At 50.5% G+C, this 26,697-nt stretch overlaps 1 protein-coding gene across 2 annotated transcripts in view; it reads left to right on the top strand.

Moving 5' to 3' along the window:
• Positions 1–26,697, top strand: part of CRAMP1 (cramped chromatin regulator homolog 1) — a 68,031-nt gene that overhangs the window by 8,817 nt on the left and 32,517 nt on the right. For both annotated transcript variants that reach the window (XM_058570380.1, XM_058570379.1), the window contains exons 3-6: positions 4,397–4,590; positions 9,858–10,011; positions 15,649–15,732; positions 19,596–19,644. In XM_058570380.1, the coding sequence (XP_058426363.1) occupies positions 4,397–4,590; positions 9,858–10,011; positions 15,649–15,732; positions 19,596–19,644 (481 nt within the window). The remainder of the gene's footprint in view (positions 1–4,396; positions 4,591–9,857; positions 10,012–15,648; positions 15,733–19,595; positions 19,645–26,697) is intronic.

Here is a 26,697-nt window from a genome sequence, read left to right as displayed (position 1 = left end):
TGAACACCTGGCGTTTCGTTGGTCTTCTGTCACTCTTGAGATTTTAATGTTCCTAAGCCTTGGAAAAAACTCCAAAGGAGACTCCAGGACAGTGAGATGTTACGTGATATGACAGATTATCATTACCTCTTCTCTGTCTTACCTAAATTAAGTCACAAGGTTTTGTTTTTAGAGGTGGACATCCTCCAGAGCCCTGACTCCCACTACTTACGAGCCGGGTGGCTTCGAGCAAGCCATTGAACCTCTTGATTTCCTAATTTGTCACATACTGAGGGAGGGATGTCGAAGACAAGTTTCCTCCGCCCTAAAACCCTTTGATTCTTGTAGTTCTCTGCATAATAAAAGTACAGAAGCAGCTGTGACACGGGCAGTAGCCCCCAGGTGTGGTATGCGTGAGAGGAGAACGCCCAGGTTTGGAATGAGAGGCTTAGGCTCTGGCTTGCTTCCTGCTGCCTGGGACCTTGGGGCTTTGGTGCTTTTAGAGCCTCAGTTTCCTCATCTACGCACTGTGAGGACAAAGAGGAGCAAAGTGTTGGAACGTGCTTTAAAGTTGCTGTAGAAATCCATGTTCCCTTACTTCTGGGCCCTTGGACACAATCACCTGTGTGGTGTGGTGGGCAAGCTGCTCCCCCCATGCTTCAGCTTCCCCAGCTGAAGGATGGGCAGAATTCCCTGCTCTTCAAGTGCTGTGAGGGGCGTGTGTGATGGGAGGGGAGCGTGTAGAGGAGGCAGACAGTGTGGCTTGTCTGGACGTGGAGTGGACAGACAGGCAGGCAGCTGGGGAAGGCAGATCGAAGCTACACAGCTGTGTCCCTCAAATGCAGGCTCTGGAGAGTGGGCTGTGGCTGGTGTTGGTGGTTTAGGAGACCAGAAAGGAGGCTGTTAAGGGTATGTTACTTGGAGGTGGTAGCAGGCTGGCCTAGGCAAATGGCAGCAGAAATGGGAATGGGGAGAAGCCAGGTGGCATGGGGCAGCTGGAGGATTGTGGCTGTGAAGTGGGTTGGGGGGAAGGGTGGGTTCCGTTTTAGAGGCACCGAGTCCCAGGAGCCTGGGGTGGGCAGGGGCAGAGCAAGCACAGCGGAGGCCCCTTCTCTGTGCTCCCTTGGTTCCCGAGCTCCCATTGAGCATCTGCTGTGTGTAAGGCCTGGTGCCAGGCTTGGGCCCGGAAAAGTAAGACACTGCTCTTCCTTTCAGAGAGCTCACTGTTGGGATCCTATTCTTGTACGTCATTTCCCTTCGGGTTTCTTGGATACCGACTTCTTATCACGCAAACTCTGGCTAACCCTCTTTGTGGCCTCAGAAATACAGTCGCAGATGGAACGTCGACTTCGGCCCTCTGCTTTTGCTGGGCTTCTTGCACCCACTCCCACCTGGTCTTGTTCAAAATTGTCTTCTCTTTCCACCTCCTTCCTTTCTACTTCTATGCTCCTCACTTGCTTCTCTTCTCTCTTTGCTCATCACTGTTTTCATCTGAATTTTTCTGCGCTGAGGGTAGCCTCGCCCAGTGTACCACAGTGTCTCTGGTCCTGCTTCCTGTTCTTTCCTGCTTGAGCTGGAGTCCTTGAGTAAACCTGAGGTAAAGCTATGAAGCCGTTTTCTCAGCTGAGTTTGGGGATGATCGTATGCCATGTTCTCTTTCCACTCTGAAGTTGTGTGGTTCTACTTTATTCTTTAAAAGCATTTAAGGTCTGAAATCATGGGCACCAAATGTTAGAAATGGTTACTTGGGAGTGATTCGCTTTCTTTTTTGAATGTTTATATTGCTGTATTTTTCTCTACTGAGGATGTATCATTTTTAAAACATCAGAAGGGAAGTTGAGCATCTCTGCAGCTGACCTCTGGCGGGGGGAGAGTGGCGTGCAGCTCTGAGCTGTGGTTTGCTGCCTTGTGCGCTTGGCAGAGCCACTTTTACTGTTGTACCTTCTTTCGCATCCACTGGTTTGGTTTCTCCTGCACTCACCCCTGAGGTCCCTTCTAGCTCAGAAACGCTTCCATCTGTTTTCCTACTGTTCATTCTCTTTGTCTTGGGTCTCCAGGGCTGTGATCCAGTGAAATCTCATGAAAGCTAGCAAGACATCTGGCTTAACAGAAATGTCTGTCTGTTACTTTCAAGTCCATCTCATACCAGCGTGGGCTGGCAAAGGGAAACCTGAGCTGTGGTTGTAGGGCTGGTTAGCAAGTTGCCATTTGGGAGAAGAGTTTACTGAGTGTCTTGTCAAAAGTTGCAAATGGCTCTGAAATCCTTTGTTGTGGGTGGTGCCAAGGTGAACAGACAGCCCTTCCTCAAGTTACCATGCACGAGGAATTACGGCTCCAGATCAACCAGGACTTCCTGTATCTAAGAATGCTGTTGTAAATGGCATTCATAACCTGGTCTTTAGTTCGCAACAAAAGCACCTCTGACTTACTAGAAATGGAATGAAACCAGTTATCCCTGGAAATGTGCTGTAAAGTTACCACACCTGTTGAAAACATCTTGGGAAGTGCTAGGTTCATTAATGAGGTCATGTTTTGGGTTTTGTTTGGTGAAGTATGGACCAAGTCAGATCGTGTGTTGAGTACATCCTTAGTCCACTCTGTAGCACAGAGATACCTGAGTTACATTTCTGTTGTGCCCACGAGATGGGAAGGGAGCAGCTGGAAAGTAGGCTGAGACGTGAACTACTTGGGGCTTGATTAGGTCTTATTCTGTGACCATGTATTTAGGACGATGAATATTGAACATTCACATACAGCTTCTGTGATAACAGAAATGTTCTGTGCTGTCCAGCACAGTAGCCACTAGCCACATGTAGACATTGACTACTAGAAATGTGGCTGGTGTGACTGAGGAATTGAGTTTTTTGTTTTATTTAAATTAATCAATATTTAAATTTAAATGCCTCATGTGGTTAGTGGCTGTCGAATTGGACAGTACAATTGCTGACAAACAGCAATTTCTGGTACCTGATCACGTTTCCTTATGAAGTTAACCTGTCACTAACCTGATACACCTTTCCACATGAGAGTCACACCCCTTGCAGGTAGCTGAGTAATTTCTTCTGCGTGTGTGAAGCCACATTCTGCTTTCTGATAGCTGACTGATGGGATTAACTGTTTTCAGATACTCCTTCTTTTGGCGTAATAGCACGGTTCCGTGGTACACACTTTGAAAGGTACAGCAAGGTGTAACAGGAGAGTGACTCTGCCTCCCCCTGTCCCCTAAGCAGCCCCTGCACCGACGTCTTGTGTTTTCCCCAGGGATAGTTTTGGCAAGTGAATGTGGATTGACAGACTCTTAATTTTTCATTTCTTTTATTCCTTATGATTTTCTGTGAAACTCCTCATCTTTCATCCCCCCTTTGGAGGCAGACCCTCATTGAGGGAGTGAGGGAAACGTGTCCCCGAGCCCCAGGCTGCACGTTGCTGCCCAGGGAGGCCCCTGCCAGGTTAACCAGAAAGTGGATCTCAATGATTGTCTCATTAGGAAAATGTCTTAACGGTAATCTGCATTTGTTTGGCTTTTTCTCTTTAAAGTACTTTTATTTTTATGATCTCATTTTTACCCTCATTGTTCAGAGTTTGAAGATTTCTTACCACTTGATGGTCCTGGGGTTCCATGAAGAGAATACTGGTTATGGCAGGGACACGCCGGGAGTTCCGTTCCCTCTGAGAGGAAGGAGCTAGATGGGTGGAGGATTGGGTTAGGTCATAAACATTTTTATCTGTGAACTTTACCTCTTGTTTATGGCCTCCATTCTCCTCGGAGACTCCATCCACCGCTTGGCCCTTGGCCCTGTTGTACTTTGTTGTGCTTCCCTTCACCGGGGTTTTCAGGGCCTGGTCATGAGTTCAGGAACTGATGCTTTAGGAGCATTTGTGAGGTGGTTAGGTTTTCCTAGTGGAAATTGATCAAGAAAAAGGAGTTTTAAGACTTTTTAAAGGTTCTTAGGCATCAAATGATTCATATTCTGAAGTGTTGATTATATCTAAAAGAAGATAGTGTTTCACACACATTTAAATGTTTTTTTGAGTTTGGGTTTCAATTTATTTGAAAAGATAGGATTATTTCAGCCAAAACCTCATTTAGAAAAGAGAGATGCTTTGAAATATGATGTGCGGTTTCTGTTCACAGATGGGAGAAGAGCTGTGGACGTTTTCACTGTGCTCTGGCAGTGCCTCCCCGTAAACGCTCTTTCTCCTTTTTCTCCCTGTAAAAACACTTGAAAGAGTCATGAGGTCAGGGCAGGGTGATGTCATTACTGGACAGCCCCACTGGGCACACGGGAGGTCCCAGGTGCTATACTGCTAGAGCGCCAGCGGTTTAGGGGTGTGGAGGGGGACCTCGGGGCGGTGGGGCTTCCCGAGCCTCTCCAGCTTTCTGGAACAGATCACTGTATAATTCTTTCTCTCCAAGGAGCCGACGGGGGCGGATCGTCATCTGGAAATGGGTCTGGGGTTGCCCCCACCGCCCCTGCAGGGGGCTCTCGCTCCTCCTCCCGGAACTTAGGGTCTTCAGGTGGTGAGAAGGAAGAAGGCAAAAAGGTCCGGCGGCAGTGGGAGTCGTGGAGCACGGAGGACAAGAACACTTTCTTCGAGGGGCTGTACGAGGTGAGTGAGTTTCAGAGCCACAAAAGGCGCTCACAATCCTAGCCTCCTCCCATGTTGTGTCTCTCTCTCAGTTTCCCTTTGCCTTTCTTACCACACTTGCTAGGTCTTTTGGACTAGCAGCTCCAGTGGGGAGCCCCTCACATGGCTGCGGCAGGTGTGGGTCCCCAAGGCCCAGGCCTCACCCTCTGACTTTGGCTCTTTATCACCTCATGGTGACTTGAAAAGCTGTTACTAGTGAGATGGCTGTTAGGAAGCGTCTTTGTGTGCTTCTTATCTTTTCTGGGATTCTACCCACTGTCTCTCAAATATATTCTTTTTTTTTTTTTTTAATTTTTTCTGTATTGTGAAATTTTTGTTGTACATCATTGTTTGTCAGTCACCATATAAATGCATCCCTTCCCCCCTTGCCCCTGGTAACCACCAAACAGTTCTCTCTGTCCGTTGGTTTGTCTTCCACTTATGAGTGAAATCATGTGGTGTCAAACATATACTTGACTGAAGAGTGCCGCCCTTCTCTCTGGGTCTTCCCCTTGCAGTTGAGTGGGCCCATTCTGGAGGGATGCTCCTTGAGGGGGAGGGCCAGGGGGACACTTGCCATTTCAGTCAGAGCAGCCAGCTCAACCCTGAGAGCCATCTCGGCTGAGCTAAAGAAGTCCTAAAAATAGAGAGGAGCTGCCCCCTGATCCCACGCCCAAAGAAATGGCCACACTCCCTGCCAGCCATTTTCACTTCTGTGTTTCGTTTTTTCAAATCTTTGTGATTATAGTGAACATACATTTTTTTATTAGTGTTAAATGGGTTTTCATGGTGTTTCATAGTTCTTTTGCTCAGTATTTGGTTAATGCCTATAAATATTCTGCTTCAGGTGCAGACAAACTGTGGCCTGTGTGCTTGCTGCCTGTTTTTATAAACATATAAACAAAGTTTCATTGGAGCACAGCCCTGCCTGTTCACTCATATGTTGTCCTGCCGGATTGTGACTACAGTGGCAGAGTTGAGCGATTCAGCAGATAGTGAGTGGCCCACAGCATCTAAATGTTTACTCTCTGGCCAATCCTTGTTCTACTTAGCCACTCTTATGTTGTTGATTGGTGTGGTTCCTTCTAGATTCTGTTATAAATAATGCTACAGTGAACATCTTTGTGCACATTCTATATTTTAGACTACTTCTTTGGGATATAGTATCTAGGTTACTCAGTCAACGAGCCTTATTCCTTTAACAGTGAAGTAATTGGAGTGATAAAAAAGTTTTGCTGAGCCTGTGAAACAAGACTCATAAAGGAAGGAGGCTTTGAATTGAAACCATGCAGTGTTCATAGATCAGAAAAGAAGACATGTAAATGTAGGCAGGAACTAGAACTCCGTGCTGATTTCAGAATATTCCTGTGGCTGGCCCTCTCCCTTCCCGGGGCCAATGGTTTAGTTCTGCCGTCCTGATTGGAGGAAACCTGTGTTTCGGTGCCGTTTGACTCAGTTGTCCAAGGAGAGAATGAAGCGTACACACGAGGCTTGTTCCAGTAGGTGCAAGTCATTTAAACACATTCAAGTGTGTTCTTTTTGGTCCCTTTGACATTTTGAGAGTAAAGTATGGAGGCTGTTTTTGTATAGATTATATCCCCCAATTGTGCCTTCTTTAACCTGTTTGTTAGGGACAGAAGACTTAGGATTCCTGGAATGTTTTTAGAATCAGCAACCATTGCTGATTTGTACCTGAAACAGTTACTGCTTTGGTGTGGCCCTTCCGTCTTAGGGAGAAAGTGGGCTCTGCAGGGGATCTGGCTCCCTGTCTGCGGAAAGTGGATGGGAGCTGTGGTTGTTGATTAAAAGTCATGGCAAAGAATCCCCCATGAATGACCTACCCACCTCTCTCCAGGTGAATAGTTCCTCCCTTCTTGTTGGGTTAGCCTTCTCGTGTTAATTTTTCTACCAGGGAGGTGTCTGGAGGCTTTCTGAAATCCTTGGTAAATAATAATAATTGGCTATTCTGATTACTTATTGCTTTCTGCTATTGATACTACGTATCCCAAATAGTGTGTTAGTGTGTGTGTGTGCGCGTGTGCGAGAGAGCGAGCGATCGTGAGCGCATGCTGTATGTCGGTCATTTTGCATGTCTGACCATACCTCGGTGGACTCTGGTGAGGTCCTGACGTGTGGCTGATCAGCTGGGGTATATATGACTATGAGCATCTTGCCTTGTGGGGGTGGGGGCTCAGCACAGACCTCTGCTCTGCAGAGTGTTGCTTCTGCAATGTTTATCCAGGTTGTCTCTGCCTTTTTGATGCACACAAGTCTGACTTAGCTATGCTTTAAGTGACAGACCCAACTCAGAACAGCAGAAAGGGGCCAGGGGATTGAGCAGCTCTCATGACTGGGAGGGAGAGGGAGGGGCTCACTCTAGCCCCCTGGATGCATGGGTCTGATGATGTCATTGGGCCTCTGTCTGTCACCCCCGTGCGTGGGGGTGACATGTCTGTGCTTATTCTCTCCTGCTTCAGGCACTCCCCAGAGGCAAAAATGTCCTCCCTTACCCATCACTTAGGACAGTTCTGGATGGGACTCATCTTGGCTGGGCCCATCCCCGACTCCTCCTTTGGCCAGGGGTCTGGGGCGTGGCCCCCATGATGGGGGGCAGGTGAGAAGGTCAGTGGGATGAACACCTGGACCAACGTTGTCCTTGACATCCTCTTATTCCATTTCAGCGGCGGTTCTTCACAAAGCCTATCACCGGCTGTTCATTTTTCCTTCTTATGTCTGTCCGTCTGTCTGTATTTGCTTTTGCTGTACAATTCTTGATTCTTAACTTACAGCCACATGGCCAGCATCCTGTGCTTATTTTTTACCAGTTTGGTAATTGCTGAAGGCCTCATCTAGATATAGAACACTCTAGTCGTGCTAGAAATGCAGAGAAGTCCACATTAAGGGGCTGACCACCTAATCAGGGAAATGTAACAGGCACATAACAAACTGGACTGTAGAAAGCACGTGTGACAAATGCCACAAGGCTTCAGAAGCAGTGTGGTTTTAGAATGTGGGATCAGGAGTCACAAACCCAGGTGCTAGTCCCAGCCTGGGGCATCAGTCCACCTCTCTGGGTTTCTTCCCTGCCTGCACCATGGTGTTGGGAGGTCTTGAGGCTGTCTGTGGCCCTGAGCTCGACCCCGGAGGAAGGCACGTCCCACATAGCTTTGCCTTTTTATGTTTTACCTGCCGTGATTTCCTTTTTAAACAATGAATGAGCTTTGATTCTTTCAGGTTTTTTTTTTTTTTAATCAGAAAGATTAGCTGTGAGCTAACATCTGTTGCCAATCCTCCTCTTTTTGCTGAGGAAGATTGGCCCTGGGCTAACATCTGTGCCCATCTTCCTCTACTTTATATGGGACGCCACCACAGCATGGCTTGACAAGCGATGCGTCAGTGCACACCCAGGATCCGAACCGTTGAACCCTGGGCTGCTGAAGTGGAGCGTGCGAACTTAACCGCTACGCCACCAGGCCAGACCCTAAGTTTTTTATTTTTTAATTTTTAATTTTGAAACAACTTTAGACTTGGATAAAGTTTCAAAAAGAGTACAGAGAATTACACATGCCCTTCATTCTGCTTCCCCGATGTTCACGCAGCCGCAGCATGAGCAGCAGGAGGAGGGGATTCAACGTGGAGACCGCACCATTTACCCATCTGCAGGCCTTGCTCAGATCTAGTCAGTATTCCCACTGATGTCCTTTTCTGGATCAGGATCCCACGTTGCATTTAGTTGTCACAACTCCTGAGTCCTCTGATCTGGGACAGGTCCTCAGTCTCACCTTTTCTTGCCTGTCTCTCATGACCCTGATGCTTTTGAAGATGCCCGGTCTGTTAGTTTGTGGAATGCCCCTCAGTTTGGGCTTATCTGAGATTTCCTCGTGATTAATTGTACAGTTGGCATTTTTGTCGGGAATACCACAGGACACACACAGGGTGCTGGCCTTCTTGCATCCAGTCCAGAGTGCATGGTGCGGTCTGTCACAGGCCTGGGGATGTGAACCATGATCGCTACATTCAGGTGGCATCAGCTGGGCTCACCACTGCCCAGTCATTGTTTTTATTTTGAAACTATGTAAATACCCTGTTTCTCATCATTCTTTCTCCCACTAATTTTGGCAACCATTGCAGCTTCTTAACTGAAACAGCTGTTACTGTAGTCTTTGCCCGGTGATGATCTCCTGGTCCTATTATTTCTACATTTATTAATTGGAAATCCCATGCAAGGAAAAGCTCTCCCTTCTCTCTCACTGGTGTGTTTCTATCTGTTTGGACCCAGGGATGTGCATGCTATTTTGTGGGTCATCATCTATTCACATCATTGTCGATTTTGTTGCCCAAGTTTCTGGATTTGGCCACTGGTAGCCTCTTCAGGTGGGCTCCTGTGTCCTTTCAACACGCTCCTGTCATGCTTCAAGCACTTTCTCACTTTTTGGCACCACCAAGATATTCCAGACTCACCTGGTACTTTCCCTGCCCCAGACCTGCCATTGGCCATTTCTCCCGGGAGTCCTGGTTCCTTCTGGAAAACAGGATTTAGAGATGACCATCTGGGCGCTGGAGTGCTCGTTGCTGCTGGGCCCCTCCCAGTACTTCTGGCTTGGTTTTGATGAAGTATCACAGTTGGTTCTCGTGGCAGTACCTGAAACAGTGGAGATGCTATGTTCTATGGAACATAAATTCCGTTCTGAAAATCTGAGATGTGCTCAGCTTTTGCATGGAGGTGCTGAAAGGATGCCCCACAGATATGTTCGGAGCACATTGTGTGTGACTCTCATACTAAATGTTCACATTTGCCATCCCTGTTTGAATAGAGAATATGTTTTGTATGATCGAAGCAAAGAGGGTGTTTCTAAATAGTTGATGCATTGTTTTATTTTGAGATGCCAGATATACAACACCCTGAGCTCCTCCATCTTCATGTTCTGTCTTCTGATTGTCTTCATGGAGCTGTCTCATTTCCTGGTCTCTAAAGAACTCCAGAGATGAGGCCGTTTGTCTGAGTGATAAGCTCTGTGTTGTCCTTGCCTCTTTGATCTCCACGTGCCGTCTATCCCTGAGTTTCTGTTGTTACTTTATCTGTTATTCTAATTAAAACCTGAGGCTCTAGGGAAGCAAGGTTGAAGTTCAGGCACAAATAAGAGCTGTGAAGGACACTTGCTTAACCACAGCCGCCCCCTTTCCCCTTTCTTGAGAAGTGTCTGCGTCATACAGAAGGCTGTGCTTTTACCGTGGACTTTGTTTTCCAGCATGGGAAAGACTTTGAAGCGATTCAGAACAACATTGCTCTGAAGTACAAGAAGAAAGGCAAGCCTGCGAGCATGGTGAAGAACAAAGAGCAGGTCCGGCACTTCTACTACCGCACGTGGCACAAGATCACTAAGTACATCGACTTCGACAACGGTGAGTTTGCCGAGGCTCTGCTTCCGGGAGGGCCCTGGGCGGGGTTGGCTTCTGGTCAGGAGCACGGTTTCCAGCAAGCCCACAGGACAGCTCTCTGGCATTGTTCCCACCCAGCCACGTGGCCCGGGATTTCCTTGCCTCGTGGTGCTTTGGCTGGTGGTACGCTGTGGGTCAGGTTGTGCATGTTTCCGATGGCTCTGAGTGCCCGTGGCATCTGGGTGCCTGGCTTGCCCTGGGCCTGTGTTCCCCACTGGGAGGGAGGGCACCACAGTCGACAAGGAGAGGTGGGCCACAGGCACAGGCAGGCCAGAATCAGACCCCTCCAGTGCCTGCCCTTCTCTCCTAGTGGGGGCTTGTGGGGATGAGGGTTGGGCAGGGCCTGGCGTGCATCTGCCTGGGGGCGGATTGCTAGCTTTCCCGAGGCTCTTGTCGTCTGGACTTGAATCCAGATTCTCGTGGTCCCATCTTTAATTCCGTGTCTGGGTCATCACCAGGTGTGTTTCTCTCTTCCAGCTCGGAGCACCCTTTCTGATCAACATCGGGGTCCTCGGGGCAGGTGTTGCCACCTCCTGTCTCCACGTGTCGGGAGAATCTGTCTTCCTGTCATTCCTCCCGCTCAGTCTTCAACTCCTCCTCCTCCAACCTCACTTGTCATTTCTATAGCTTCTCTCTTAGACTGGTCATTCCAGACATTTGCTTCTACTGACTTCACTTATTTCTGACACTTCTCTTCCAGTAATACCGATTCTGATCCGGGATAACTGACCGCTGCGGTTACGTCACTCCCCCTTTGAACCTTTGCCGTGAGCCCTCCACGTGGGCCCTCAACTCCCTCCCGCCCTGCCCGCGGGTGTTCTCTGGCTGGGTCAGTGTGGCTCAGCCACTGCACACGTCAGCCTCACCTGGGCTGACCCCCCGACTCTCCTCACGGGCTCTCCCATGGGTCAGGGCGCCAGGACCGGGACTCCTCCTCCAGCCTTAGGAAGGCCCGGAGGGCATGATTCGAGCTGTCTCTTTCTGTAAAGGGTCAGATGGTAAATATTTTCAGCTTTGGGGGTTTATAGTCGTTCTTGAAGCTACTTCCTTCAGCTGTCTTAGCTTATTGTGGACAATACGTAAACGAGTATGTGTTACTGTGTTCCGACAAAACTTTATTTACAGAAAGAGGCCGTGGCTGGATTTGGCCTGTGAGCCTTAGTTTGCCAACCCCTGCGCTAGAGAAATCCTTTCTTGCTGCCACTGGCCAGTACAGGAGCTCTTAGGACTGGGAGCTCTGGACAGTCAAGGTTATCTGACACTCTCCCCTGACTATATTTCCCTTCGAATCTTTGTGGACATCTCCCACTCTCCAGTCACAGTCTTGCTGGTTCTACCTCAGAGCTTTTCAGATCTGTCCTCACTGCCCGGTCCCACTCCATGCTGTCCCAGACCGTGGCTGTTGTCCCGCTCTCTGGTCCTGCTCTTCCTAACTTGCCCTTCACGTTGTGCGATCGACACAAGATGCGCGTCTGCCTGGACTGCTCCCTTGCCGGAGCCCTCAACCCATCCCCACCAGATGCTCTTCCTTGCTCTGCCACTGCTCCCACCTGCCACTACTCCCAGGAATGGAGTTGCCACCCGCCTGCTTAACTGCACTTCCCTTTGTGCCCTGACTCCTGCCACCCCCGCTAGGTCAGCCTCCCTAACCCTTTTCCCCTTCCAAGACTGACTGAGCTCCCGCATCAGTGCTCACAGAAATCCTTCCCTAAACCTCTCCTGCCCTCACTGCCGCCTGACCGTTGGCCTGCTCTGTGCCTGTCGCTGAGCACGTCATACTGCTCTTCCCTGGAAGTGCCCATCACCCGCACGGGCAGATGGGATAATGCTGGCTCATTGGTGGAGGCCCTTGCCAACCCCACCCAGACAGTAAGCAGTAAGCAGAGGAGCTAAGATCCAGGGCAGGGCCCGTGTTCTCTCCCCGCCACCCCTCACTGTCTCCTTGCCTTTCTCTTCTGTACATGTAATCTTTTCAGACCACCTGTTCGTATTGACGTAGAATTTCTCCGTGTGTTTTTTATTAAATGCTATTTCTTTGAGTTGACTTATAAAAATGAATACATTTTACCTTTCCTTTTGGACTTGCAGGCCAGTCTGGTGTTTTTAAATAATGCAAGTGTGGACATCTTTATTTGTACAGTGCTTTTCCTCTTCAGAACCACTTTCTTCAGATAAATTCATGGCCTCTGTCTACACGGTTGAGATAGCTAAGTCTACGTAAATGGGTGTTTTATGTCTCATTGTGAGCACTGATTATCCTCTGGGAGCGTGAGTGTCTGTCTGCTGCTTCGCTGTATTTCCCATCTGGTTCTGTCCTTGACACAGGTGAGAAGGAGCTCCTGATAGTCCAGCATGTGCCATTTGTGTCAAGTCCTGTCTTCACACCAAGACCCCACGTGAAGTGCCTTCTTTCCACTGAGTTTATGGCCCCACTGAGGGTCTCTCTGCCCAATAAAATGCTCTTGTTTTTCCCGAGTCTTTTCAAGGTATCTTTCCTGCTTCAAAGCCTTCACTGACCACCTCACGGGGTGTCCCCCTTCCAGTCCTTGCAGGGGACGTGGTCTCAGTGTTTACTACCTGTGGCCGGGGACTGCCTTGGAGAAGGGCTCATTGCCCCAACTCCAGTCCCTCCAGCCAGAGGAGCCTCCAGTACAGCGTTGCGTCTTTATGGGGACAAAACAACACACACAGAATGGTGGGTCCAATGCTTTTCAGCAGCGTATCTGTTTACATGAGATTGCCACTGTTTCTAGAGACCCGCGGAGGTAGGCTGTCAGTGTCCACACTTGGGGGGCAATCCCTAGATCTGACTCACCGGTCTTTTGCTCAAACTGTTGTTGTTTGTTTGCCTTCAGTCTCCACATGACCATTAACATAAGATTTCTCTGCTGGCTTTGGCACTTCATGGCAAGTCAGCCACTCTTTGTTCTTTCTCAGGTTGTCATCACAGCGTCTGTGTATTTGCTAGCTGTGCTCATCCTTCGCCGAGACTGTTTCTCAGATCACTAGTTTATTTGGAAAAAAACAACACTGGTCTGGATCCTGTTGAGTCCAGAGCTGTTGTTAATGTCCGTCGTCTTTGCAGACACCCTCCCTACCTTCCAGGGTAGCACGCGGGAATGATTTGTAGCGGTTTGGCTCCATGTTGTCTTGTACATTTTTTTTTTTTTGTTACATAGCATATTCTTTCACTACTTTCTGGAAGTTAGTCCATGAGAACGGGTCCTTCCTCCACGTGGCTGGTTTCAAAGCTCACCTCAAATGAGAAGGCAGTCACCAGTGTGTGAAGAGGATAGGAGGCTGTTTGTTGGTGAAGTGTAGAGAGAGGGCTGAGATGATGCCAGGAGCTGTAATCTGGCACGTTCGTTCTTTCACCACAACCATGCCATGGGCAGCATGGGCAGTGTCGGGGGACGCTCAGGCTCCCAGCGTAGATGTGGCCTCCTCTGCTGCTCTGAGGTTCAAGGGCACATTGCAGGGCTTGCCACACCCAAGCTTTTTCCCACATTTAAGGTTTCGGAAGGCACTTGAAGTGAATGTTTCTCTTCTAAGTATTTGTCACCACTCCCTGCCAGATCACCTTCTAAACTCCTCCCCTTGTCCCTGGAGGCCTCATTCCTTGGCCCTTTATCTGGCTCAGGGATCAAGGGTAGACGAGTTGGCCACCCTCGGGTTCCGGGCCTACACCACATCTTGGTTCCACGGCAAGCTCTGTGGGATCAGACCCAACAAGTTCTTTCTCCCTTCTCTGCAGTGTAGCCTGTGTTTCCATCCCTCCCCTCTGTCCCCACCTGACCCACACGCTTCTTGGCATCTCATAGTTGTGGGTCTTGTTCTTGGCATCCTACTGTGACCCCACGAGAAGTGCCTTCTTTCTCTTGAGCTGGTGGCTGCACTGAGGTTCTCTAGCTGGTTCTGATAATCTCTCCAGCTGGTGGCAGCCAGTTGACCGCGTGAAGCCAGAGGGCCCACCTGCCTCTTTGTGCCACGTTGGCAGTTGCATCTAGGCTGCTGCTGTCCAGCCATTTCACAGCCTCTCGCCCAGCCCCTGACAAGCACCGATCTGCTTTCTGTCTCTGTGGATTTGCTTGTTCTGGACAATTCATGTAAGTAGAATCATATAATATATGGTCTTTTGTGTCTGGCCTCCTTCACTTAGTATGATGTTTTCTGGATTCATCCACATTGTAACATGTCAGAACTTCATTCCTTTTTGTGGCTGAATAATATTTCATTGTCTGGGTGGACCACATTTGCTTATCCTTTGAATAGTGGATCTTAAAGTCTCCTGAGTTGTGGTCCCCTGTGAGAGTCCAGTGAGATCTGTGGATCTTTCTCTCAGCAGAAGCTTTAGGAACAGTTGGTGTGTGTTGTTAGCAGAATCCCAGGCTCCTTAGAGTCTATCCAAGGTTCAGAATCCTTGTTTTACATCATTTATTCGAAACCTTATTCTCCATTTACTAATATATTTTTCTTTTCCTTTCCTATTGTTATAATCATACACAGCCGAATGTTAGGATTTTGAAAAGGGGTCTCTGAGGAGAGAACCAGAGAGAACAGTTGTGAGAGAGAGTGGAGGGACAAATGACATTGGTCACTGCTCTATGAGATGATCCAAAAGGTGCCTGGACTGTGCTGCAGCTGGGCCTCCAAGTCAGGATCAGGATCTGGCTTCAAAAAATATGAAAACTCGAAATAACAGGGGCTTAAGCATGTAAGGATTTATTCTCTCCCATCAGAGACGTCTGCAGGTGGACATTCTGGGGCGGGCAGCAGGGACCCAGGGCCTCCCGTCTCTCTGCTCTGCCTTCCTTAGCACCTTGCTCATGTCCAAGACGGCTCCAGGCAGCAGCCCTGGAGGAAAGATGGGTGGGCAAAGGGGCACATTCCAGCCCAAATCAGGCTATTTAAGGAGGCTTCTGGAAGTCTCCCACAACACTTCTGCTTACACCAGAGGCCAGGACTTAGTGGTGTGGCCACGTCTGGCTGCAAGGCAGGCTGGGACATGTGCTGCCTCATCTGTATGCATTGCTCCCCAAATAAAACTGGGGTCTGTTCTAAGGCATGAGGGGAGAGTGGGTGTCAATAGTTGTGAGCATTTGAACCACCATTCCTCTTCCATCTGGCCCAGCGCTGGGAGCGTGTAGACCAGCGGTCAGAGGAAACGTGGCAGGTGAGCTCGCTGGGCTCCAGGGCTGCCGGCCTCATGCCGAGCTCAGGCAGATTCTGTGTGTCACAGAAGCGGGTGACATTTGGTGGTGGTTACACCCCACCTGCGCCTCTGTGGGAGCCAGCCCTGCTGGCCGTCCCCTTTTCACCTGTTGGGGACATTGCTCTGCCAGTTAGGACGAATTTTCTGACTGCTCTCCTTTTTCTCATTTGACTTTTTATTTTGAAAATTGCAAAGACAGCACGCTGTTCCAATGCTCTTGGCCCCGGTTGTCCCCATGTTAATCCCCGTGGTACCAAGGTGCAGGGATCAAAACCAAGAAGTCAGCCCCCTTAGATGATCCCCCAGCGCTGTTCTTGTGCACATGAGCTGTCAGCCCCCGAACGTCTGTGTTTTCCCCCTTCTAAAGCCTTATGCTTTTCTACTTCCAGTGTTCTCTCGTGGGCTGAAGAAGTCATCCCAGGAGCTGTATGGTTTGATCTGCTATGGCGAGCTGCGGAAGAAGATCGGGGGCTGTGAGTATGAGCCGCCAGTGGGGTCCCAGTGCTGCTCGGGGCTTCAGGAATGATGTGGCCTTCCACAAGGTGCCCCGGCTCCTCCTGCAGGGCCTGCTGTCCTGTCACCATTGGATCTTTGGTCCCAGGGGCTTTTCTGTTTTCCCTCTACTTTCATCTTGAAAACATTTTAATGTACAGAAAACTTGAAGAATACGATGAGCACCACATACCTGCACTTAGATTTCTTGGTTGTTGACACTGGCTGTGTCTTGTGCGTGCAATTTCCCCTCCACACACTTGCTTTCTTCTTGTTCAGCCACTTGACTGTAAGTCACAGACATCCTGGCACACCCCTAAATCCCTCAACCTCTGTCACCCAAGAGCAAGATGTTCTCCCAACCAACCACAGTCCTGTTACCACACCCAGCACATTTACATTTATCAAACAGTTGTCACACTCTTACCTAACATCTTGCCCATATTCAGATTTCCTGAAACTCCCAACACGCCAGTCGGGGCCCATGTTGAGGACGTTGTCCTGCTCGGAGCTGTGGTGTCCCTTGAGTCTGTTGACCTAGAAGAGCCCCCACCTTTTGATCTCTCCTGACACTGGTACTTTGCAGGGTCCGGGCCCCTCCCTTTGCATTGCTCTAATTGTCTCCTCGTGACTAGATTCTCTGTAGATGGAGGGGGCGCTCTGGCCTTCTCGGGCTACTGTACCCAGCACCTCACGCCTCTACCTTGACTCCCTGTGTGACCACAGATGAGAGGGAACACCCTGGCTTCTCCAGGCACCACTTGTCCGCCTGTCCTTTGGGTTGGAAGAGCACACACCCACAGGGACACTCGGAGGATTAAATGAGATCACATGAGACCTAGTAGCCGGGGAAGCCATCATCTTACCAGTCGTCTAACATGTCACAGCTGAGTGGGCGGCGGTGCTGGGGGTATAGGAAGCAGAAGGGCAGGGAGGACAGGCATTTACTGATTACCTGTGCTGAGTGACCTGCCCTCTCCTGAAACAGGCAAGAATGCCTGAGAGGCTCTAAAGAAGACAAGCGGCGTCTTCCCCGTGTCCGTCCTCCCTGCAATCAGAGGATTTCTTTGTAAGCCCCCTGGCTCCTGCTTTGAATGGACTTTTTGGGTGGAGGGGCTCTAGGGCCCCGCCCCCCTCAAATCTCTGCTTCCTTTGGTCCGCCCTTCTTCTTGTCCTCACCCTAAAATGTTTCTGGTCATGGCAGTGTGGTGGCAGTGCCTCCTTAGCCCAATGCCGTGCCCCGCCCCGGCCCTGCCATGTCGGAGCCTCTCAGCCAAAGCCCTCCCCAGACCGTCTTTGACCCCACATGAGTCTTTGGGCTCATCTTCTTGTGGGCTCCATAATCTTGGGTGGCTTCCTGTCAAGCCCTGGGTGTCACCTGGGCCTCCTGACCCAAGGAGCCTATGCCACCCTGTGGCTCCCCTGCTGCCCCTTGTCCTGCCAACGACGCCTGGTGGTCCCTTTCAGCTTTCTGAAAGTGCAACCGTACACACACACACACACACACACACACACGCTCTTCTTGCTCTCTCTCTCTCTGTCTCTCCCCTTGAGGCCCCACCCGGGCCCTCGGCTCCTGAAGCTGCCTCAGAGCCCCTCTACCCCGGTGGGGCTTCTCTCTCTGAGCCCCACCTGCTGATCCACATGCTGGGACACTGTCTTGTCGTTTCGTGAATCTTTGTGGGAAAGGAGCACACTTCGACGAGCAACACTCCACAGAGTTCCCGGCACATGGCAGCCTCTGTTGACTGTTCAGTGCTAGCTCTTCCTAGGCTATTCAGAAAATGTGTCTGGGGCCGGCCCCGAGGCTTAGCAGTTAAGTGCACGCGCTGCGCTATTGGCAGCCTGGGTTCGGATCCCGGGCGCGCACTGACGTACCGCTTCTCCGGCCATGCTGAGGCCGCATCCCACATACAGCAACTAGAAGGATGTGCAACTATGACATACAACTCTCTACTGGGGCTTTGGGGGAAAAAAAAGGAGGAGGATTGGCAATAGACGTTAGCTCAGAGCCGGTCTTCCTCAGCAAAAAAAAAAAAAAAAAAGAGGATTAGCATGAATGTTAGCTCAGGGCTGATCTTCCTCACAAAAAAAAAGAAAATGTGTCTGAGTGCTGAGGTGATCAGAGCGTGCTTTTACTTAGTGTGCCTTTTCTGAGGTCTCCAGACACATGCGAATCCTGACACTGTAGAGTCTCTGCTTTGTTCCTGGGACTGGCACACATTACCTTGTGTCAAACATTGTAGAAGCCGTGTGACTGGTTGTTGTCCCCATTTGAAGAAAGGGCTGAGAACACTCCATTTTGTTGAAAATGCATGACCATTCAAGTCTCCTTGGCTGTTAGGTGACAGATCACACTTTGCCTCCAGGCCTGGTTCTTAAACCCAGGGCTTATTTGTCCGCCGCAGCGGCCAGAGTTGGGACGGGGTGAGGGAGAGACACCTCGGCTGTCCTTGGTCTTCACCAGTTTGTTCAGACGGCTTCTTTTTGAAGGGCGGTTCCTTGCACCGCGCCCCATCTGGTGACTCAAACTCCGAAGTTGTGGCTTTGCGCACTCAGGCCTTCTGTCTGTCTGTCCATCCAAGGACCAATGGGCCCTTCCCTCTCCTTTTGCCTGTTTACTCCTGCTTACCTGTCACTCTCAGCTCACATGTCCACGATCCTCCATGAGGGGCTGGATCTCCGTGTCGCCCACTCTCACGGCACTTGAGCCTCTCCCTTCCCGTAGCTGTCACAGCTGACATGTATGTTGACGGGAGCCTGTTTGATTTCTGCCCGTCTGAGGGCAGGGCTGTATCTGACGTCATGTTTAATGAGCAAGTCTGCACACTTGCCCTCTCCAGTGTTCTGCCTTCTTTCCTGAAGATTCATTTCTATGAGGGACCATTTCCCTGAAGCCTGAGGAACTTCCTTTAGTGCTTGTTGTCACGCCGTTGTGCCTGCCATGAATTCTTTTAGTTACTATTTATCTGAAAAGTCTTTATTTTGTCTTCATTCTTAAAAGATATTTTTGCTGGTTGTAGAATTCTGATTTGACAGTTTTTCCCCTTTGTCACTTTAAAGATGTTGTTCCACTGTCTCTGGCTTGCATTGTTTGTGGTGAGAGGGCACTGGCCACTTGTGTCCTTATTTCTCTGTAGGGGAGTCATGGCTTTTCTCTGGCTGCTTTTGAGGTTCTGTCCTTGTCTTTGGTTTTCAGCCTGGCCATGTTTTTGTGGCTTGCTGTTTTTTTTCTTTACCCAAACATAGAGAAGAGTTCAAAGAACTGCACAGTGAGCACCCAAAACCTGCCCCCAGGTTCTCCCCCTGCCTGCTTGCTCTGCTTGCCCTCCCGCACGTCCCAAGGCGAGCAGTGAGTGCCAGGAGGGCAGAGGGAAGGGGGCGCCTGTTCTAGTAAACACGCAGGGTCTCTGTTCGTCATTCAGCAGACTCTGGGAGCCTGGGGATTCAAAGCTGACTGAGGGGGGCCCGCAGGTAACACAAGAGCCTAGCAGGAGAAGCATGTGCAGGGCACGGCGGTTCACCCAAGAAAGGCTGGGGACAAGTAGAGGTTCATTGTAGCAGGGGGTCTGCGAGAGAGCTTTTGGGAGGAGCGATCAGCTGTGCAGAGAAAGTCTGGGTGGGCGGAGAGGATGTGCAGGTGGGGATGGTGCCCTCAGCACAGGTGACACATTGTTTTGACCCTGGGGGAAGGGCTGCAGCTAACATAGGGGTTTTATTCTGGAAAACCTTGAGTATTCCGTAGGGTGATTTGGATTCTACATTGAAGATAATTGTTAGGGAATCTTCTCCAGTTTTGTTCCTAACTACTTCATGGTCACGTTTATTTTTTTTCCGTTTAAAGGTATGGATGACAAGAATGCGACCAAGTTGAATGAGCTCATTCAGGTGGGGTAAGTAAAAGCTATGTTGTGAAACCGTACCTATTCCTTTTGGATGTTTGCGTTTTTCTCTGAAACATGGAACTTGAAATACGTGCAATTTTCTCCCCTTTTCACCATGAGGACCATTAGATACTGAGCTCCTCAGAGTTAAACCTGATACCTTGCAGTTCAGCATCTGCCCCAGTGGGAGGTGGCCAGCTGCTGAGAGCCGATTGACCTGACCCCACGCCTCTCCCCGTCCTAGTGGAGAGGGTGCCTGGGGCTTCCGCCTTCCTGTGGGTCTCTGGGCTGGGGTGGCCGTCTCCACACAGCCTTCACTTTCTTGCTCTCCTTCCTCAACCTCTGTGCATTTCATAGTGTTGGTTCTCCTCTTGCTTCTAGAAGGCCCTCCCTCCCGGCCTTCCTGTTACATTTTTTTCTGGTGTTCATCCTATGTCTTTTCTGATGGCTTTTCCTGCCTTATCTGCCCACGACCCCTTCTTGTGCCCACGAAGGCTCTGTGCTCCTTGAGGCAAAGCGGAGTCTGACTCTGTTCTCACCTCATGCTCACGGCCTCTAAGAGCTCAAGGTTCTCCTGCTTACAGAGAAACACCACGGATGCCTGCTCAGCCCCTCCTGCTGTGACAGTTTCTGATCCAGAGATACCACACTGGGGGACTTTGCTGCGTGAAAGAGCCACCCTGCCCAATGGCTCTTTGGTTTACCCACTGGCTCTGATTTTGGAGTTGGCTTTCGAGCCCTCCTTTGCCCTGCTAGCAGCGCTAGTTGGTCCCCAGCCTCCAGCCGGTTGCCTGACTGAGCTGGTCTCCAGCTCCTGTGACCGCCCCAGCCTTCCCTCCTCCCACTCCACCTTCTCTCCTGCAGCCCTGGTTTTCTCTTCTCCCGCGCACCCTTCCTGAGGCCATCACAGCGTCCCTGCACTTTCTCCTTTGGCTGTTTTAACTCGCAGGGGGGCCTCTGTTACCTTTTCTGGGTGAAGGATCCCAGATCTAACTTGTCCCCCATTTCTGTGCCTTGATTTATAAATCCTGTTATGTCGCAGACGTGTCCTGTGTCCCAGCTGGAAGCCTCCAACAGCTCTTCCTGGGAAAGATGCCGCCCACCTCACACTCTGAGGGTCTCTCACTCAGTGCCCCTCGCTGCCCTCTCCAGTCAGGTGGAAGCACTGCAGATGGGCCTATCCATTTCTGGGTGTGCCTCCCTAGGCACCCTCTCCCACCCCCACCATGAGCCCTTTTCCCTCTCTCATAGCTGCTTGAGCTCAGTCCCCAGTCATGCTGCTGCCCTGGACTCCAGGGCACAGCACAGCCCTGCTGTCCCCCGTTCTATAGTCTGTGGATTCTGCGCACGTGAATTTCTCCTCCCACTCACCCCACTGAGCTTCTCTGCTCTCACCTGGACCTCTCTGCCCCTTGGCTTAGATGGACCCACCCGCTATCCCCAGGCCCCTGCCTGTCAAAGTCCTAGAGGTCAAGCTGTCCCCTGGAACAGTCTCACCAGCCTCTGCTGCATCCACAGGACATTGCCCTCTTGCACCTCTGGTTGCTTTTCTCCCTCTGCCTGGTGTTGGATGGCCTTCGAGCCCCCGTCCCTCAGGTGTGAGTGCCTGCCAGGCAGGGCAGGCTGTGTGCGTTTCTGCTCTGGCCCAGCCCAGTGTCTCCCCTGACAGATGCTTGTGTTGGATTCTTGAGGCTTTCTTTCTGTGAACTGCCACCAGTTTGGAGCCTAGGCCTAATAGTACCTAGATTGTACACATCACTGCCGCATGAAAGAGCAGTGATTGACCCCAACTGCCAGGGAGTGTCGGCAGCCTTAAAAACTGGTGTCCCTGGGCAAATGGAGCCTCGAGAGGTGTGTGGAATATGGTCAAAGGCAAGTGGGACAAGAGGCCGCTGGCCATGGCCTAGTGGGTCGTTCATTACCCCCATTCACCTGTTGCAGCTTCAGCATGCTGCCTTCCTTCCCAGCCTCACACCTGCCCTGCGCCCATCAGGTGGGGGCCGTGTTTGCTCTGGTATGTGGGATATTCAGGCAGCGTTGCGTGCCTCTGAGGAATCTTAAAAAGGTGAAAGAGCCTTGGCTGAGATGGTTCCTGATGTTACCATCTCATCAGCAGGCGAGGACATTGCCCCTTGAGGGAGAGGGCCCCCCCTGTGGTGCAATTTTGGGGGCAAATCTCACATCACCTTTTATTTCAGTTGCCCTAGATTCGTTGGGTGAGCCGGTATTCTCGGCTCTTTGCTTTGTGCTCAAGGGCGTTTGGGGCTGGTTTGATGAAAAGCAGTGAGTTTGCTTGGCTGTGTCTTAGTTTTGTGGCAGGAGCCGGCCCAGGGAGGAGGTTGTCCTGTTGGAGTGTGTGGGGACCATCTCCTGGGTTCCGGAGGGACACGTGCCTGACGCTTCACGACTGCTTGGGCTTGTGAGGAAGGCTGGTTTTGAGGAGTTTGTAAATGAACAGGGGGTTGGTTTTAGGAGCTGCTGGAGATGGGAGAGCCCCAAGTCTCTGAGCTGAAAGTCTGAAGGTACGGATAAGCCAGGGGCAGAGCTGAGACTTCTCAGTCTCGGCTCCTTGCTGATTAGCCAAGCCCCAGGGCGAGGTGATGGTCAGGATGGTTCTGAACAAGCAGGGATTCACGAGGAGCGTCTACATCCCTTGTTTGCTTTGAGTCCTTGTCTGGTAACATAGTGTTGGGTTATAACCTAAGTAAAAAATAAATATCTATGAGTGCATGCTGATATAATCAATGGTTGAATAAATAAACAGGGAACAAGAGACAAATCTCCCATGCAGAATTCCACGTAATTTATGTAGATACTCCATGCTTGAGGAGGGAAGCATAACTCCCCTCCTCTAAGTGTGGGCTGCGAGCAGTGACTTCCTTCTAAAGAGGAGGGTTTAGAAAGGAAGGAAGGAGCCATACAGACAGACACGACCTCAGACCTCAAGGTCAGTGCCAGCAGAGGGAAGTCAGGTTGATGGCATGGAAAGATACAGCACTGTAAAGATGTCTGCACTCCCTAAATTAATTATAGATATGTGCAGTTGCAATCAGAATCAAAGTGCAGTGTCTTTGAACATTAAATTGAAGCATAATGAACGTGTAGGAAAGCTTACAGACCCAGAGTGTACAGCTCCATGAGTTTTCAGCAAGTGGTCCCACCCAGATCAAGGAACGGAATACATGTTAAACCACCAGCCTTTGCAGAAGCCCCTCCTTGCGCCACTTCTGGCCTCTTCCACCCCACTTGGCTCAGAACAAGAAGAAAGACAAATTAAAACAGTGTCATTTTTCATGACTGTGGATAGAGAGGTCTCAGCGTTGTCGATGATCATGTTTGCCAATAGCGGGAACGGAGTGTGAGTTTGTAATTCGTCCCACATTTAAGTGTGCGCGCCCTCCGACCCAACAATTCCACTTCCAGGAAATAATTAGGTCAACGGCGAGCCAACCTTGTGAGGATGTACATCGAGACGTTGCTCCTACTAGCAACGGGGCGTCGCAGAGTGAAGAGCTGGCTCCGGGTTGGATGTGGAAGGTCTGTCTTCTTGTTTCTAAAAGTGAGGCAGAGCGTGTGTATGGGGCTGTGTGGGCCCAGCAGAGCGTCTGGACACGTAACCCCCACCTCAAACCAGAGTTCTCTTGGGGTGGTGGGTACATGGGGCACCCCCACTTTCTACTTCATACATATTTTTTTTTTTTGAATATTTAGGAAGAATGCTTTGATCAGAAAAGAAAAATTCCATATTGAGGAATTTTATTAGTTTTAAACTGCTATAATCAAGTTTTCTCTATAGGAATATATTTATAAAAATGCATTTATCTGTATTTCTGGAAACAAAAATATAACACACGTATGTGGTTTAAGCCTTGGTTGGGCCCATTGTGAGTGGGTGCTGTCGCCACCTGGTGGCAAAACTCTAGGAGCCTTTGGAGGGTTGTGGAGTGAGGGGACCCTCCCCCATTGCTGGTCTGGAGACCACGGGGGTCAAGGATGGGCAGGAGCCGGCTCCAACACAGAGCTGGTGAGGCCCTGGGCTTGAGGAGTGTGCAGCAGAGGGGCTCGGCTCGCTCGGCTTCTTCTCTCTGCTCTCCTCCTCCCTCCAGGCCCCGTCACTGTGTTTGACGTGGGGGGCTCAGGAGAGCTGCCAAAATGCAACCGTGGGTGGCAGGCTGCAGGCCTCACTAGGATAGGGGCCACTCTGGAGGGGCAGGGCTTCCCTTCTGGCTGCTGCTGCCCCTCCCCTGCCCTGTCTGGGACACTCCCTCCCTCCCCTGGTGACAAGCCCCCCTCTGCTGAGACTCGGAGCCAAGTGTGGATGTCACGTGTCCTTCACGTGTGACTTGTCAGCATGGTGCTCTTCCCAGTGCTGTGGGTGCTTGCCCCTCAGGCTCCTCACTGGCCTGTAGCTCTGGCAGGGTCTCTCCCACTCGGCCCCTAGCCTAGTGCATCGGGGCCGGGACGTGCCCGGGGCTTGCTCAGTCGGGGCTCCAGGGACCCTCTGACAGATCCTGAGCAGAGAAGCACATTGATGCCAAGTGCCTCCTGCTCCTTCCTCTGCTTTGACAGATGAGCGTCATACGCAAAACCCTTCTGTATCTAAGAAGCAAGATGGTCGCTCTTTTAATCTTTCAGAAAACTTTACCATGAAAAAGTCTGAACGTTGGAAAATTTGAACGAATAATACAGTGGACACCTGTTTACCCTTCACCTGGATTTACCAATGGAAGCGTTGTCCGAAGTGTTGGCTCACTTGCACCAGCCGTCGATGGATGGAGAAGGCCATTGTGTGTGTGTGTGCGCGAGTACGTGTGTGTGCGTGCTCAGGCATATGTGTGTGATGTACTTGTCCTGTTGTGCTTTAGTTTCTCTTTCTCCCCAACCAGACTGTGAATCTGTCTGCTGTCCGCGGTGCACACACTCTCAAGTGAATGGTTTTGAGCAGACACCTTCAGTATATGCATGTGGATTGTCGTGTTGAATATACATGACAATACAAAAGGTGGAGGCTGCACACTGAAAATCACTGGATCTCTCTCCCTGCCTGCCAGTGGGGTGCAGCCCACCTGGGTGACCATGGTAGTGAGGACAGGCATGTTTGAATTCTGGCTTCAGCACATACGAGCTGGTGGCCTGGGGTATGGGACCTGGCCTCTGCAGGTTTGTAGTTCTAGCTGTGAGATTGGGGCTGGCCACGCTGCCCTTGCACAGTCGCTATGAGGTAAATAAGACAGGACGCGTGACAGGCAGGCCCGCTTCTTGGGGAGCCGGGGCCCAAGGACATGCGATTTCCCGTGGCACAGGCTTGTGCTGCCCAGCATGCCGTGGGCCAGGGAGAGCTGGGGAGAGGTTTAAGAAGAGATTCCTTCTAATCACATGAAATGCTCAGATCCAAGTCAAGGAACTTTCTCTAGATTCGTAGAAACTGAGGACACATGACAGCCAAACGCAGGGATAAACCTTGTTTAGATCCTGGATTTTAAAAAAAAAAGAAAGAAAAAAGGGAAGAAAGAAAACGTTATAAAGGGTATTGAAGGGACGACGGGAAGTTTGATTACAGACTTCGCAGTGGAGAATCGTGTTGGATCAACGTTGAATTTCCTGAGTGAGACGGGCTTGTGGTCCATGGGAGGGCATGGAGGTGACACGTCTTCTTGTCTAGAAGTAGCTCCGGTGGTTTGGCACAGTGAAGGGCTAGGAGCAGGCTTGGGTCTTAGCTATGTCCTTCCTGGCCAACATGGTCCTTGGCGTATGGGAGTGGCCCTGAGCTTGGTTTGCCTAACAGCAGACTTGTGGGCAATGACATTTAAAACATGCCGTGAAGATAGACGTCATGTTCGGTGCTATTTACAGATGAGCCGTCCGCGAGTCCACCAGAACCACTGGAAAATGGAAGTGCAGCCTCACTGGCTCCCTGGCTCCTCTGGCTTCCTGCTGGTAAATTGCTGGCAGGTGGCAGCCCCACCTGGGTTCTGGTTGCTGTGGTCTACTCTGCTCCCCATGTGGAGGGGTCACTGAAATGACATCAAGGGCAGCCCTGAAGGTGGGCATGTTGGCAGGGTGAAGATAATTAGTTGTTATTTTTCTTAGAGGCCAGGATCAAAGTAGCTCCCGTGGCCCTGGTACAGTAAATAGTGAAAAAGACTGAGGTGGCTAAAGAAAGCAGAAGTCAGCTCAGACAATGCCCGTGGAGCATTTGCTCATGTAAACAAGGATTTCAGCAAATGGTGGGTGAAGTCAGCACCACCAACACTCTTGGACAGAGTGTGCAATGAGCCAGCTGTTAGCCATCAGGGGCGCCTCCAGCTCTTACTTATGGGCCTCACCGGCTCACCTGGCTGCTCTGGGCTTGGGTGTCTCAGATGTTAGGTTATCATCTCTCGGAGAGGTGCTGAGATACCCGAGAAAAGATTTGAACCAGCACGAGGTGCCGTGACAGCTCAGTGCAAAGATTTCTCTCTGTAACCATGGAGAGACCTGAGGCAAAAAGCCTGCTGCATAGTGTGTTCATTCGTAAGTTCTAGAAGGATATGAGTGCCCACATATGCCAGGCACAAGAATGGATGCTGGATGTGCATTGGTGGTAAAACTGTGGCATGGTAGCTAATGCAAGTTCATTGAACAGAGGTCATCTTCTTCCTGTGTGTGTGTGTGGCACATGCACGGTAACTGGTGATGAATATGATGATAAAACTAACGGTGCAGACGCCGCAAGTAACGGGAAAGGAACCCACATTGCACATCCAGGGAAGCCTTTTCGGAGATGATGGCGTTTAGGCTAAGGTCTTAAAGAAAGAAGTGAACTGGGGTGGCACAAGAGTGGGTGGGACCGGGCCAGGGAACGGAAGGTACAAGGTGACAGTTGGGCTTGTGGAAGGAATCGGGAGATCGACGTGGCTGGAATGCAGGGATCTGCAGGGGGAGGAGCAGAGCTGGGAGGGTCAGGCCAGGCCCTTATCTGCAGGCTGCATAGGGATCTGGGTGGTCTTTGCAGAGTCTCAGGAAGCAGGGGTGCCGTCCGTTCTGGGTGAAAGCATTTCTCTAGTTCCATGTGGATAGATT

Source organism: Diceros bicornis, chromosome 26 (assembly GCF_020826845.1).
Source record: "Diceros bicornis minor isolate mBicDic1 chromosome 26, mDicBic1.mat.cur, whole genome shotgun sequence".
NCBI lineage: Eukaryota > Metazoa > Chordata > Mammalia > Perissodactyla > Rhinocerotidae > Diceros > Diceros bicornis.
The sequence above is the reverse complement of the archived record's forward strand: the minus strand, read 5'-3'. Positions and strand labels throughout refer to the sequence as shown.